The 14,486-nt window shown below is 31.5% G+C and overlaps 3 protein-coding genes across 3 annotated transcripts; all 3 read right to left on the minus strand.

Moving 5' to 3' along the window:
• Nucleotides 1–1,934: 1,934 nt before the first annotated feature.
• LOC117907538 (disease resistance protein RPV1-like) lies at nucleotides 1,935–4,944 on the minus strand. The gene is made up of 3 exons (XM_034821109.1): nucleotides 4,710–4,944; nucleotides 2,482–4,611; nucleotides 1,935–2,300 (listed from the first exon to the last, which is right to left on the minus strand). The coding sequence occupies exons 1-2, from the start codon at nucleotides 4,941–4,943 to the stop codon at nucleotides 2,632–2,634; spliced, it is 2,214 nt and encodes a 737-aa protein (XP_034677000.1). The 5' UTR covers nucleotide 4,944; the 3' UTR covers nucleotides 1,935–2,300; nucleotides 2,482–2,631.
• Nucleotides 4,944–6,204, minus strand: LOC117905641 (disease resistance protein RUN1-like; the record flags this gene model as incomplete). Its single annotated transcript, XM_034818525.1, has 2 exons — nucleotides 5,171–6,204; nucleotides 4,944–5,021 (listed from the first exon to the last, which is right to left on the minus strand). Coding segments are annotated over exons 1-2 (1,092 nt in total), but the record flags the coding sequence as incomplete, so codon positions are not given.
• A 27-nt stretch (nucleotides 6,205–6,231) lies between these two features.
• On the minus strand, nucleotides 6,232–8,015 carry LOC117905642 (disease resistance protein RUN1-like). Its single transcript, XM_034818526.1, has 4 exons — nucleotides 7,624–8,015; nucleotides 6,957–7,275; nucleotides 6,698–6,819; nucleotides 6,232–6,274 (listed from the first exon to the last, which is right to left on the minus strand). Exons 1-4 carry the CDS (start codon nucleotides 8,013–8,015, stop codon nucleotides 6,232–6,234), a joined length of 876 nt encoding a protein of 291 aa, XP_034674417.1.
• Between the last annotated feature and the right edge of the window lie 6,471 nt (nucleotides 8,016–14,486).

Consider the following 14,486-nt stretch of genomic DNA (forward strand, 5'->3'; position numbering starts at 1 on the left):
TTTTTTTTAATAAAATTTGTAATTAAATATAAAAAAAAACATATGGTTGTAAATAAAATTTTAAATATTTTTAAACAAAAAATAATGTACGATTTTATATCATCAAATATATCCAAATTAGATGACTTATCCTTTTAATATTAAAGGCATCTTCAAGTTCTGCAAATTATTGTTAAGTATTACAAATGTTATAATAAATAAATTATTTTTCTTCAAAAATAATTTCAACAATAACATTATTGATTATTTTATCATTCCTTAAGGTTTTTCCTAACATTTTTATGAGTTTTGATCAATTTTTATCACACCAATATTTTTTTACTAAATTTTTGTGTAATAATTTTGATATTTATGAAAATTCAAAGATTAATATTTTTTACAATTATGATATTTTAATCTCTACAAGGAAAAATTCAAATAAGGAAATCAATGCAACGTTGGAGTCAATGAATGGATATTTTTCCCTTAGCTTGAACAATCTTATACATAATTATTAGAGCACTAGGTATCCCCTTAAAGGGATTATGTCTTTCTTCCCCCAATTTCTGTTTTTGAGGTCTTAATATGTGAATCAACTTCCAAGTAAGAAGCTTAAGCTCAAAGTGATTCCAAAGCAATCCAATGTGACATCAAGCTATGGAAGATCAAGTATGGGTCAAGTAGAGATCACAAGAAAGGAGGAAATGAGAGATTGATACTAGAACTCCCTTTTGGTAAGACAGTTCACTTGTATATTGATAATTGATTTAGTACAGTTTGGTAGCTGGGAATGCTCTGACGGCTTTTCATCTTGAGACAAAGTTTTCCACATAAATAATTTGTGTCTAATTGTGTGATTTCATTTTAGCTTATCATCTATAACATAATCATAACAAATAATGTGAAATTGAATTCGATTTTTAACTTTAAGTTTTAATTCAATTAATTGGTTTGGTTGAATCTCTTATTGATTGATTGAAGTGCTTCTTTACCTTAATAGAAAGATTTTTTTGGAAAGTTTTTGGTAATAGCAAGAACATGACATTATCCAAGGAAAATGTCGATGCATTGAAAAAGTGGAAAATTTTAAGATGAAATGATAATGTCTATGCTCAACATAAAATTTCCAGCTCATAAAATTTGATAATTAAATCCTAAAGCTAAAATTAATGAGTAGAGAGTACATGATTCAAAATCCAATACGAAAATTCATGGTTTGCCAACTTAACCATCTTTATTGGAGTTGGAAAGACTAATATTAGCTAATCAAGATGTTCAACTAAGTATATCAGCCGAAGTTCGTCCAAAATTGAAGAGGAAGTGTTCTTTTGCAGAAAGGGAAAAACAAATGAAGATAGCAAAATGCTTTGAGACAAAAGAAAGAAAAGAAAACGAACCAAAGAGGTAGTAAGGAAGAAGTTGATAGATAGTGTTTGAGAAGAGAAATATGAAATGCACTACAAAGAATTCAAATAGAACAATGCTGAATGCTTCCACTATGGTAAGAAAATGTTGACCAAAGGAAAAAAAATCAACTAAAAGTAACTTGATTATATGTATATGCTAATCACTAAGGTTATGTTCGGTTCCTGAAAAGTACTAAGAAAAGAAAAGGAAGTGCCAAGGAAAACAAGCAAACAAACCTACAAAAAAGTAATCAAACTTGGAGAATTGGAATGTTATGTAGCATTTAGTTATCGAAACAGTCAACAATGATAAAGAAAAATAAAGACCAAAAAAGGACAAAATTCAAACCTCTACAAATCAATTAAGAGTAAAATGTGCATGGCTACAACCAATAAAGTAGAATTAATTCCTCAAATTAAATAAGTAGACAACAAGTTTAATAAATTCCAATGCTCTAGAAGCCAAAAGAACTACAAAGCTTCATAAACATTGTACAAACAACTCATCCAGCCACATGGTTTTGCAGCTGGAAAAATTAGTGGTTCTAGAAACATTGCCATTTTTAAAATCTCTGTATCTTCACTCTTAAAGCTGAACATCTTACTGATGTTAAGACCATCCAACCAGATAACATTTCACCAAATTCTATAAACAATGAATTGAGTAAACCATTCCAGCACTTTTGTCACAGCAGTGAAACTAACTGGGTGCATAAAGAACAGCTGACAATTATATACAATAATTCATAAGAATGCAAAATTCCAAGCTGGTGGCACCGCTGCATTAATTTGGAAAGGAATTGCTCCGCAGGAACCAACTAGGTTCATAAATAATAGCCGACAACTTGCATTCATCACCCAACACCAACTTTGCTTCATTTTCTTACTCAAACAACTCATATGCGCCACCCAGTGCTAGATAGAACTCAAACTGTTAGAAACTTACATAGGTTTAACAACATATTCCAGCATAATCAAAGGTTAGATTCAAATAAAAATGTTTGCCAAAAACATTGAAGAAAAGAAGAAAGACTCCTTCAAGAATTTCAGTTGCTTCAATCAAAATAAATTAATAAGAGAAAAGATGAAGACTAACCAGAGGTTGACAGAGATATAATATACTGACATGATTCGAGGAGTTCGCCAAGAATCATTGACAACAAAAATCATCATTGATTTCAAGCATGCATGACCAAATCAACAGAGGAGAGGTTTTTATTGGAAGAAAGCGCCTGGATGATGGTAGTCATTCTTGAGGGCGTTTGCGCTTGAGCTTGAGCGTGGGACTGTTAGAGGGCCCCTGACTGCTACCACTAGAACTAGAGTCCATTCCACTTCCATGGAGTCCATCTCTGTCACTGCTTCTCTCGACTACATTACATCCCCTACTCTTAAGTTGTTTTCTATTTTGTGGATGGATTCCTTCAAGATCTTCTGCATATATAAGACATGCCCCACACTTCTTCACCACATTGGATGCACTTGAGTTGAATCTATGGGCTGCTTCAAAAGAAATCTCAATGTAATTCCAGTCATTGGGATCATTGAATTGAAACAACCTCAACTGGGAACATGGTTGATAACCCAGCCAGACGTGTTCTGACCCAAGAATGTCTCCTTTCCAATGGAAATCATGACCAAAGTCTTTCAAGTCTCCATAATAAAAAACATCAGAATTCAATCGACATATAATTCTCTCAGGGAGATGTTCAAGAATAGAGCAGAGAACAAATCCTAAGAAGTCATCATTGTACCAATCTGTAGGCAGCTCTATTTTTATAAACGATCCCACATTCTGATGCCAGATCCACTCGGGAATTCCACTGCCAGGAAAAACAATACTAAATGCAATATTTTCAAGCAATTTCTGCATCACAACAGGTGAGGTAGTTACAGAGGAAACAGAAGCAGAGGAAGACGCATCATTATGTGGAAATCTTTCTAATGCATTTCTCTTTTGATCACTGGATTGGTCCTCAACTGGTTTGGAACAAGTATAGAATAGGAACTGTAACCCCTGCAATGTGCATACACTGGATGAGCTTGGAAAAAGGGCAGTGCAATTGTGTGCATCTACGTCTCGGATACTTGGGGGAAGCTCTGGAATTATTATGAGACTCTGGCAATGCCCCAATCTGAGGTCTTTTAGATTTGTAAGTTGACTGATGCCAGCAGGTATACTTAGAAAATTATTTCTGCTTAGATCTAATTTCTTCAATGATATTAAGGAGCAAATATCATTGGGGATTGCTCCTTCTATTAGTTTGAGGTCACTTAGATCTAAATTTGTGAAGGACCTGAAACTAAATAAACTAGAAGGCAAGCGCAATCCGACCCCATTTGAACTGTTTCTATGCAATAACCAGAATGAAAAGAGTGACCCCAAAGAGGTAGGTGCTAATATTTTACATCCAGGATAGATCAATACTTGGAGGTTTCTCAAGAGAACAATTGAGTCAGGTGGTTGTGTTATAGCAGTTCCATCTGCATGGAGCTGTGCTAGACATTGCAGGCTCCCGAGGTTCCTTGGCAAATTGTTCAATTGTGAACAACCAGAGACAATGAGTGTTTCAAGAGATGTCAATTTACACATGCCTTTTGGAAGACTCACAAGGTTTTGGCATTTCCTCAGATTCAATAAAATGAGGCCTTTTAGACGGTCAATTGATGAGGGTAGCCCTTCTATAGATGTTCCATCTAAAAGAAGCTCTTTCAAGTTTTCCATATCCACCATTACTTCTGGAAAATTCTCTAGTTTTGAACAGCCAGAAAGAAACAGATATTCAAGGGATTCCAACCTACAAATACTCGTGGGAAGACTCTTAAGATTTTTGCACCTTTTCAGATCCAATAAAACAAGTCTAGTGATATGCCCAATTGAGGAGGGAAGTTCCTCGATAGCAGTTGAAGCCAAATGAAGCTCCAATAAATGGTCCATGTTACCTCGAATATCTGGAAACTTCTTAAGCCCTGAGCAGCCAGAGAAATTAAGAATTTCAAGCGCTTTCATGTCGATGATGCTAGGAAAACTGCTAAGCTTTTTGCAGTTTTTCAAATTCAATAAAATAAGCTTGGTCAGCTTTCCAATAGACGGGTGAAGCATAAGCAAACCTGAACAACCATCAAGAATTAGTTTCTCTAGATTGGGTGCACGAATTGAGATGTCTGGAATTTCAATGAGGTGTTGAGAGCAACTCAGTCCGATAGTATTTAACTTTTCAAGAAGCTGTAATAGAAAAAAAAAATAATAAAAAATTCTTCAATGTATAAGCTTTCATGGATTTGGAGATTAACTAAAGAAGAAACATGAAAAAATAAGCATACCGTGTCATTTTCCCAAAGTTGTGTTAAGCTGCTATAACGCATATCAAGTTCTACAAGGTCCTCCGCAAAAAAACTTGATGGCAAAGATTCCAAAGGATATCCTTGCCAATAGAGATATCTTAGCTCTGAAGAAGGGAATTCAAAGTCTTTGGACAACTTTACTTTATTATCGTCCCTCATAGAAGAAGATTCATGATCCAAATAGATTTTCAGCAACCTAAGATTCTTCATCATCTCCAAGGATTCAGTAGTAATGTGTATCGGCTTTGGTATAGACAAGTTAAAGAGTATCCCTTTAATTGCCTTTGTTCCCTAACAAACAAAAGTAGACAACAAGTGAAGAGCAAAATACATAGAAGTAAATTAAGATTTATAACTTCAGAAAAATGATATTATTGAAGATTTTGTATTCTAAATATCATTCAAGTTTGAAAGTAGGTTCATTTGCATTTTGTTCTTACCATTTTTCTTGTCAACACACGACTTACAACCTCAGGATAGCACAATCTGCTCCATTTTCCAGGGTCTTCAGGAAATTTTTGTCCAACAATGCCACATCCCATATGTTGTAACAAATCATGCATCCATATGTTGTTGTCTATAATACTTATGAGGCACTTATCACCAAGGACTCGTAGTCCACTCTCTGCAAAGAAGTTGCAAGCATCTAGGATTCTTGTAACAAAATCTTTATCCTCTCCATTAAAGAAGCAAGCAACATCTAGGAATATTTGCTTTTGTGTGCGATCTAATTCATCATAACTTCTCATAAGCACACATTGAATTTCTCGGTTAGGTTCCCGTTCTAGTTTATGCAATTCACTTTTCCATTGATGTATTGTCTTGCCATATAGGAAAGAACCCAAAACTTTAAGACCTAACGGAAGACCATTAACATAATGCACCACAGAGTTTGTAACTATTTCATAATCTTCTTTGGGATGGTTTTGTTTAAACGCATTCCAGCTAAAGAGTTCAACAGCTTCCTTGTGATCTAATTTCTTAGCCTCATATAATGCATCCATTTCATGCACCTCTAATAAATGCTTATCTCTAGTTGTTACAATAATTCTACTTCCTAAACCAAACCAATTATGATCACCAGCTAAGGCTTCTAGTTGATTCAAATCATCAACATCATCAAGCACAAGAAGGACCTTTTTAAAGCATAGTCTATCTTTTATCATATGGATCCCTTCGTCAACGTTGCTTATAAAGTTCTTCCTTCTTGGCAAAATATCTTGAAGGAGTTGCTTTTGTAAATGAAGTAGACCTCGACTTTTGGAGTCCTCTCTAACATTAGCAATAAAGCTAGCAATCATGAATTGAGCGGCAATTTGGTTATATAAAACTTTGGCAATGGTTGTCTTACCAATTCCTCCAAATCCATAGATCCCAACCATGCGAACGTCATTTGATAATGGGTCTATAATCTGAGGAAAATTTTCTTCCAATTGGTCCAAACGATAATCCATCCCAATGAGCTTCTTATCAACATGTAAGATTTTTTGACTAAATCTCATCAAATAACGTGAGTAATATCCTCAATATAATTTGCCTCAGACCTGCCACCAGTAAGGCACATAAATGGGTGAGGCAATAGAGTAACAAACAATAGAAAACATGAAGTAAACTTTACTATGTTTGGTTTAATATAAACACTTGAATTATGGGCAAGTAGAATGTGTTAAAGGGGAAAAAGATGAATTAATTAGATCTTTCAAGCACCATTAGAACACCATAAAAAAGGGGTGTTCTAATTAATGTTGTCCTTTATTCATCTTTCCCACCTCCATACTTACTATTTTAGTTTTCAATACTTGATATAATCATGTAATAACTCTAGATTGCTAGGTTGCTTTACTGGTATGATGTAAAAGGTCCTAAATTTGTATAAAGTTTATTAGACCCTCTAATAGATTTCTGTTTTATAGAGATACTCGCAGAAGATTATATGTATAAAAAAAATATGCATATGCTGTACTTACCAATCATGTACATGCCATCCAGAGAGACTGCCCACTTCGCTCAAAGCTGCCCTCCACCTCTGTGTCTTGTGGCCAAACCCATTTCTTTCATGATAAGCGAATGCTTCTCCATAGTTGCCCTTCTGATATCGCACATGGGAAGGATCCACATGACAGAAAACTGGAAAAACTATTTTTCCCATTTCTTCCCTGCACTCCATTATCCTCGCCAGTTCGTCCAACACCAGTTGGAACGAGCATAGTTGTGCGAGAGAATTACAAGAACCAACCTTGACTTCTCAATAGCGTACAAAAGACCTGGTGCAATATCTTCTCCCCGTAGATCATCGATTCTAAAGGTATGAATCCCTTTCCGATATAAAGCTGCATAGAGATTATCCGTGAAGTTGTGGCTGGTATCTTTACCCTTAAAGCTCAAGAAAACTTCATAATCCCATGGACCAATAGCAGTAGAAGAAGAAGAAGAGGACATCCTAGGACAATCCATGCCCACGAGGTTCTTTTCAACATGTAAGAGCTCCCGGTTTAAACTCCTGCAAATAGTGGAAGTAATTTCCTCGATAACAAGTGCCTCAGACCTGCCAGTTGTAAAGCATGAGACCTTTGGTGAGTCAACAGATACAAACACGAAACTTATCGTCTTGAAAAAGTATTGCCCTGCCATCATTGCTCGCTTCCAGAGAAATGGTTCAGAAAATGTATGATTTTCTATTTTAAATAACAAAGATGCATTTACATTCAGTTTATAACACTTTTTGCACATAGGATATGGAGATCCTGAATTTGGAAGAGTCTCTTAATTAATTTTCCCAATCAGGAGGAGATATAAGATGTTGATTACAACTTTAAAAAAGATTTCCGATTCATCATCAGGTGTAAAAAAAATAACGAATACTTGGAAATAAATAAAAAAAATTGATATTTACCCATCCTGTAAATGCCATCCACTAATATTGGCCACCACCGTCAACGCTCCCCTCCACCATTGTATCTGGTCTGGGTTTCTTCCATGCCTGTCAAATGCTTGTTCATAACTCCCAGTCTGTCTTCGCACATCGGATGGGTCCACGTGGTAGAAAATCGGAAAAACTAATTGTCTCATAGACTTCCGCCACTCCATGATCTTCACCAGTTCGTTCAGACACCACCTAGAACGGGCATAGTTTTTCGAGAGAATTATGAGACAAATCCTTGACTCTTCAATAGCTTTTAAAAGTTCTGGTGCAATCTCTTCTCCTTTTCGTAGCTCTTCAGCATCTCTAAAGGTACGAATCCCTTTCCGATTCACTGGCTTTAGCATACAGGTTCTCATGCCCATGTATCCATGTTCTCCGAGGAAGAAAGAAAGACAATGAAATCCCACGGAATTCATTTTGTGGGAAAGGTGGGTTTTTTATTTTATTTTTTATTTTAAATGAAATAAAGGGTTAATTTCTTGATATTGAGCGTAAATAGATTAATTCACTCTTAATATAAGATTTAGTTACTTTAGCAACATGTATTTCACTTATAAAATTTTACATTTAGAAATAAGAATTCATTTTGTAGAAAATAGTTAAACACATTTATCTAAGATATTTTTACCTAAATTCTCCTAAAAAATAAATGAAATAAATTTGTAAAAGTGCTAACGAACAAAATTTGAAACTACCATTGATTAAATGTGGTGATTAAATGTATTTACATCAAATATCAAGGATTTGATTGAGTAAAATTAGCCCTAAAATAAGTGTTTAAGTTAGATACTTATTTAAAAAAAAAATTGACTCAAAACCTCACATAAAACTTGTTGCCATTTCATGAAAATTGAATTTTATTCTCTTTAAAATACATTATCCACCCATGATCTAGTTTTCTTATAATTTATTGGCAAATTATAATTTAAAACCAATTTTTAAACAAATTCAGTTCTCTAGGGTTTTATTTTCTCGAACTTGTTTTAAAAAATACTTTTTCGGGTATTTTTTTATTTAAAATAAGAGTATTCTATAAATTATTTTTTAAAGAAAAAATAAAACAAAATTGACAATTTTAATTGTTTGTAAAAACAATTTTTTATTTTTTAAATTTATAAAAATTGTAAAGTCAATTCATATGAGATTAATTTAATTTACATTATTATAGATTTAATCTTGGTAGGTTGGAATGGAGGACGAAATTTCGTGCCATTGACCTAAGAAACATTCAAGTGTTTTCTCCTAATATTTAAAGACTCCGTATATTGACTGGTTTCCTTATGATAATTTAATATCATTTTAGGTGAATGACATGTCCATCACTTATCTATCTTTTTTATATTTTTAAAAGAATGTATGGTTGTCTACTATTAAAATGATAATTTAATATCATTTTAGGTGAATGACATGTCCATCACTTATGATAATGCTGATTTTCAATTATTTATATAAAAAAAAAGTTTTAAAATACAATGAAAAATCCAAATGGTTAAAATAGAATTATTATGGTTGCATGAATAGTGGTGCAATAAAGACTAAAAAAAACTTATGTGAAAAGTCAATGCATATTTTTGTCTTTTGATATCTTATATAATTTCCATAAATTATGTAAGTTATATGGACCAAATCTTAATTTTTAGGCCCAAAACACAATTCTCCCAAATATTTACCTATATTTCAATCATCATCAGCCATTATATTTTGTACCTTTTGCTTCATGAGCAAGCATGAAAACCTTGGAAAATCTTATTTATAGTATTGGTATTAAATTAAACCCCAAATTTTTATTCTCTTCAAAATACATTATCCACCTATGATCTGGTTTTCTTATAGTTTATTTGCAAATTATGATTTAAAACCAATTTTTAAACAAATTCAGTTCTCTTGGATTTAATTTTCTCGAACTTGTTTTAAAAAATACTTTTTGGGCATTTTTTTTTTAAAATAAGAGTATTCTATAAATTATTTTTAAAGAAAAAAAAATTGACGATTTTAATTGTTTGTAAAAACAAATTTTTATTTTAAATTTATAAAAATTGTAAATTCAATTCATAGGAGATTAATTTAATTTACATTATCATAGATTTAATCTTGGTAGGTTGGAATGGGGGACGAAATTTCGTGCCATTGACCTAAGAAGCATTCAAGTGTTTTCTCCTAATATTTAAAGACTCATATATTCTTAAAAGGAAAGACTCATATATTGACTGGTTTCCTTATGATAATTTAATATCATTTTCGGTGATCAATGACACGTCAATCACTCATCTGTCTTTTTTATATTTTTATAAGAATGTATTGTTATCCACTTCAAATATTTACCTATATTTCAATCAACATGACCCATTATATTTTGTACCTTTTGCTTCATGAGCAAGCATGAAAACCTTGGAAAATCTTATTTATAGTGTTGGTAATAAATTAAACTCCATATGGCATCCTTTGCTTGTCAATTACAAGTATTTAGCTTCCATTTAATGAAATTAGAAAGCACTTGATTGTGGGTCATTTTGGTTTCTAAGCTTTCAATTGAAACTTCAAATTGAAGCAAAAGGCAGTTGAGTTTATTTCCAGAAGTAGAACTACAGTTGAGAAATTATGGAAATGAATCCACAATTTTTTTAAAATAATTCAGTTCTATTGGGTTTTATTTTTTCAAATTTATTTTTAAAAATTATTTTTAAGTTAAAAAAATTATTTTTTTGGCATATTTTTTTTAAATAAGAGTATTTGATAAATTATTTTGTAAAGAAAAAAACAAAACAAAAATCTCATTTTGATAATTTTAATTGTTTGTAAAAATATTTTTTTATTTTAATTTTTATAAAAATTATAAATTCAATTTATATGACATTAATTTAATTTACATTATTATTGATTCAATCTTGGTAGGTGAATGGAGGACGAAATTTCATTCCATTGACCTAAGAAACACAAGTCTTTTCTCCCAATATTTAAAGATTCATCGGACATGTAGATAATAATGAGGGCTGCACTAGAATGATGTCAAGCAATTTCTTAAATGGAAATTGACTGATTTTCTGAAAGGAGACACCCTAAAGTCCAAAAGCTAAAATAAAGTTGCCTTTATGCTGCCCCAACAATTCAATACGTATGACTAGCTCTTTCCACCACAACGACTATATGTGTTTACCATAAATTAATTTGTGGTTAAAAAAGTATTCCGTGGTAAAAGAATTTTTCTCATTAAAAATTATTATGGTTTAAAAAATATTTTATGGTATAAGAGTCTTTTTCATGAAAATTAATTATGGGTATCGATGTTGTAAGTTGATGAACAATTATCGTTAGTGGTTTGCTTTAGTATCGAAAAGTTTTCTAACTATACCTTCTTTTTACAATCAATAAAATGAGGATATATGTAAAGGTATCACAATTAAAAAAGATATATATTAAACAAGTCACTAAATAGTTAAAGTAAATTTTAAAGAGTTATAATCTTATATATCATGTATTTAAGAATTTATTTTCCAAATGGGATAAATAAAATTTAATTTACTTAATAACCAAATTAAAATTATAAATTGTAATATTGAAAAGTTGAATAGAGAAGGCTTGATAATCAAAAGGGGAATGACAAAGTTTGAAGATTTTTTTGGTGATAAAGACATTACTAAATTGAAGATCTAATTGTAAAGATAAAAAAAAAAAAAAGTTGATTGATTTTTTTATGATACTAAAACATATGTAAGGAATATTTGAAAAAAAAAAACCAAAATTAAATTATATTATATTTAAAAATATTTGGAAAAAAAAATGTTTTAACTCATAGATTATGATTTAAAATATTTTTTTTTACAATATATTTGGTAAAGATTTATATTGTTTGTAATATATTATATATATATAGAAAAAAAAAAGATTTTTTGAAAGGAATTATATTAAGTAATTATTTAAATTTTCCCTTTTTTAAGCATTAATAAAAATTTAGTAAAAAAAATAATTGTAATTTATTTTATACTGCTAATTTATAACTCTATTGTTATTATATTGTTAGTTTTAAATTTATAGTTAATAGAGAATGATATTTCAATTTTTGTATGCAAATGATTTGGTTAAATATTGATAACATTTTTTTTAACTAGTAGATTGATATAATATTAAATAAATTTCAAAATAAACAAAAAAAACATAAATTTGAGGAGGGTACAAAAGCTATGATGAGAATACCACAAATATGAGAAGGATACGAATAAAAGTGAAAATGATATATAAAATAATTAGTTTCTTCCTATTTATCGCTTACTAGCCTATTGGCATTTTGCATCATTCATGATGTAAATTTTGGCATAAATACAGAAGAAATGAGTTGATATGAAAAAAGGACATTGGAGGTGGGCTCAATGGAACCCTATTGAAATTCAATATGAAACTTGTTTGACTCCTATCTAACCCAACAAAATTAAGCATAATTTAAGCCCAATTTAGGTTTGAAAAACTAAAGAGCAAGTTGAGCTCAGCTTGAGTACCCTCTATGGTGTCAGTGGATAAGGTGACGCTATGTTGTAGCGACACCCTATGTTTATAGTGACTCATTATAAATGTCACCATATCTCTTTTTTCTTGTAGTGTCATAGATTATGATTTAAAATATTTTTTTTTTTACAACATATTTGGTAAAGATTTATATTGTTTGTAATATATTATATATATAGAAAAAAATATTTTTGAAAAAAAAAATCATTTATAAGATGATTATCAAGGAATTATATTAAGTAATTATTTAAATTTTCCCTTTTTTAAGCATTAATAAAAATTTAGTAAAAAAATAATTGTAATTTATTTTATACTGCTAATTTATAACTCTATTGTTATTATATTGTTAGTTTTAAATTTATAGTTAATAGAGAATGATATTTCAATTTTTGTATGCAAATGATTTGGTTAAATATTGATAGCATTTTTTTTAACTAGTAGATTGATATAATATTAAATAAATTTCAAAATAAACAAAAAAACATAAATTTGAGGAGGGTACAAAAGCTATGATGAGAATACGACAAATATGAGAAGGATACGAAAAAAAAGTAAAAATGATATATAAAATAATTAGTTTCTTCCTATTTATTGCTCACTAGCCTATTGGCATTTTGCATCATTCATGATGTAAATTTTGGCATAAATACAGAAGAAATGAGATGATATGAAAAAAGGACATTGGAGGTGGGCTCAGTGGAACCCTATTGAAATTCAATATGAAACTTGTTTGACTCTTATCTAACCCAACAAAATTAAGCATAATTTAAGCCCAATTTAGGTTTGAAAAACTAAAGAGCAAGTTGAGCACAGCTTAAGCACCTTTAATTAATTAGTTAATATGGCTTGCAACACAGATTCATATCCGGTTAGCTATCAAGCAAATATCAATCCTAGGAATAAAATTTTTTCTGCAAGAGATTTATATTTTTCTTGATCTCTCCATCCCTCGATCATTTCCCTTTTCTTTTTTCTTTTGAAAGCAATATAGGGATAGGGATGGCAGTTCCATGTTTGATTAATTCCTGTCAAGAGACGATGATGCGGATGAGGTTGAATCACCTGTTCATTTATGTGAGGAAGAGCCTGAACTTGATTATCAGATACCACTGAAAGGAATGGTGTTTATGTCAGAGATGGAGGCTGAAAATTTTTGCCACCACTATGCTGAGAATATCGGTTTTAAAATGAGAAAAGGTAAGGTACAAAGGCTATCAAATGCAAAACATTGAAAGACGATTTTTTAATTTCTTTGTTCATGCTAAGGTTTTCGGACCAAGAACCAATCCAATCAGACGAAAAGCAAGTATCAGAGAAAAGAAACAAGAACAGGTTGCAATGCCCATGTCCAAGTTGCACTTGTGTGATCACAGAACTTCATCTTGAGCATAATCATGACCTTGAAAGCCGTAATCAAAGGTCAAATAAGAACTTCCTCGGCGCTTGGGTGTTTTTTCTCGGAATATTCGCTCTAGACATCTATTTGAACCAGTCGAAGCATAAGTAATCGACTTCAAAAGGGCAAAAGAAGAGGTAAAACTACCCATCACTTCCCATGCACATCTAATACAAGATATTTAGTTTTTTGACTACTTGGAATTAATGAACGTATCATTTTCCCTTCAGCCCACCTTTCGGTTTTTGTTGGTGAATTCAAAAGACAATTATAAATTCTTTCTTTTTTACTCTCTTTTTTCTGGTGCCTTAGGGTCCATCCAGGGTCATACTTCCTCCATTCCTGATGAAGTTGAATACGTAGATCAAACCATCCGGGATCCTAACAACACTGCAGAAGTGGTTCATGTAGGAAGAGTGTAAATAATTTTTATTTTAATTTTAATTTTGGGAAGAGTCCTATTGGGATTGTGTTAGTGGAGTCCATTCCACTTATAAGTAGAATAACCTTCCACTTTGAGTCATGTTCGGATTACAAGTAGAGTCCCATTAGGCTTGTGTGGTGACCTATAAAAGTGGGTCACCCCTCACTCTCTATATACGAATAACAATTTTTTAGAGAATTTTTCAGAGAGTTTTTTTAAAGAGTTTTTCTTCACACATCTATCTGGAAGAATTTTTTCGAAACTCGAGTTGTACACGTCTCGCTTATGGAGTGCACCCAAGGCGAGATCTGGCTATTGAATCCTAGAGGTAGACCACTGGTACCCTAGTGCATCGAGTTCTTCTTCAAGGATGGTAAAACTATTTCAAGGATAGTGTTTGTCACGCCTCAGCCGATAAGTTTTTCTTCTCATTAATTATGTTTTTTGTTTGTGTCTTTTGGGCTAGTCATTTGTTTCATACCCTTAAAATCCAACAGTCTTGAAATATATCCAAAT

The sequence above is a fragment of the Vitis riparia genome, chromosome 18, assembly GCF_004353265.1.
Source record: "Vitis riparia cultivar Riparia Gloire de Montpellier isolate 1030 chromosome 18, EGFV_Vit.rip_1.0, whole genome shotgun sequence".
NCBI lineage: Eukaryota > Viridiplantae > Streptophyta > Magnoliopsida > Vitales > Vitaceae > Vitis > Vitis riparia.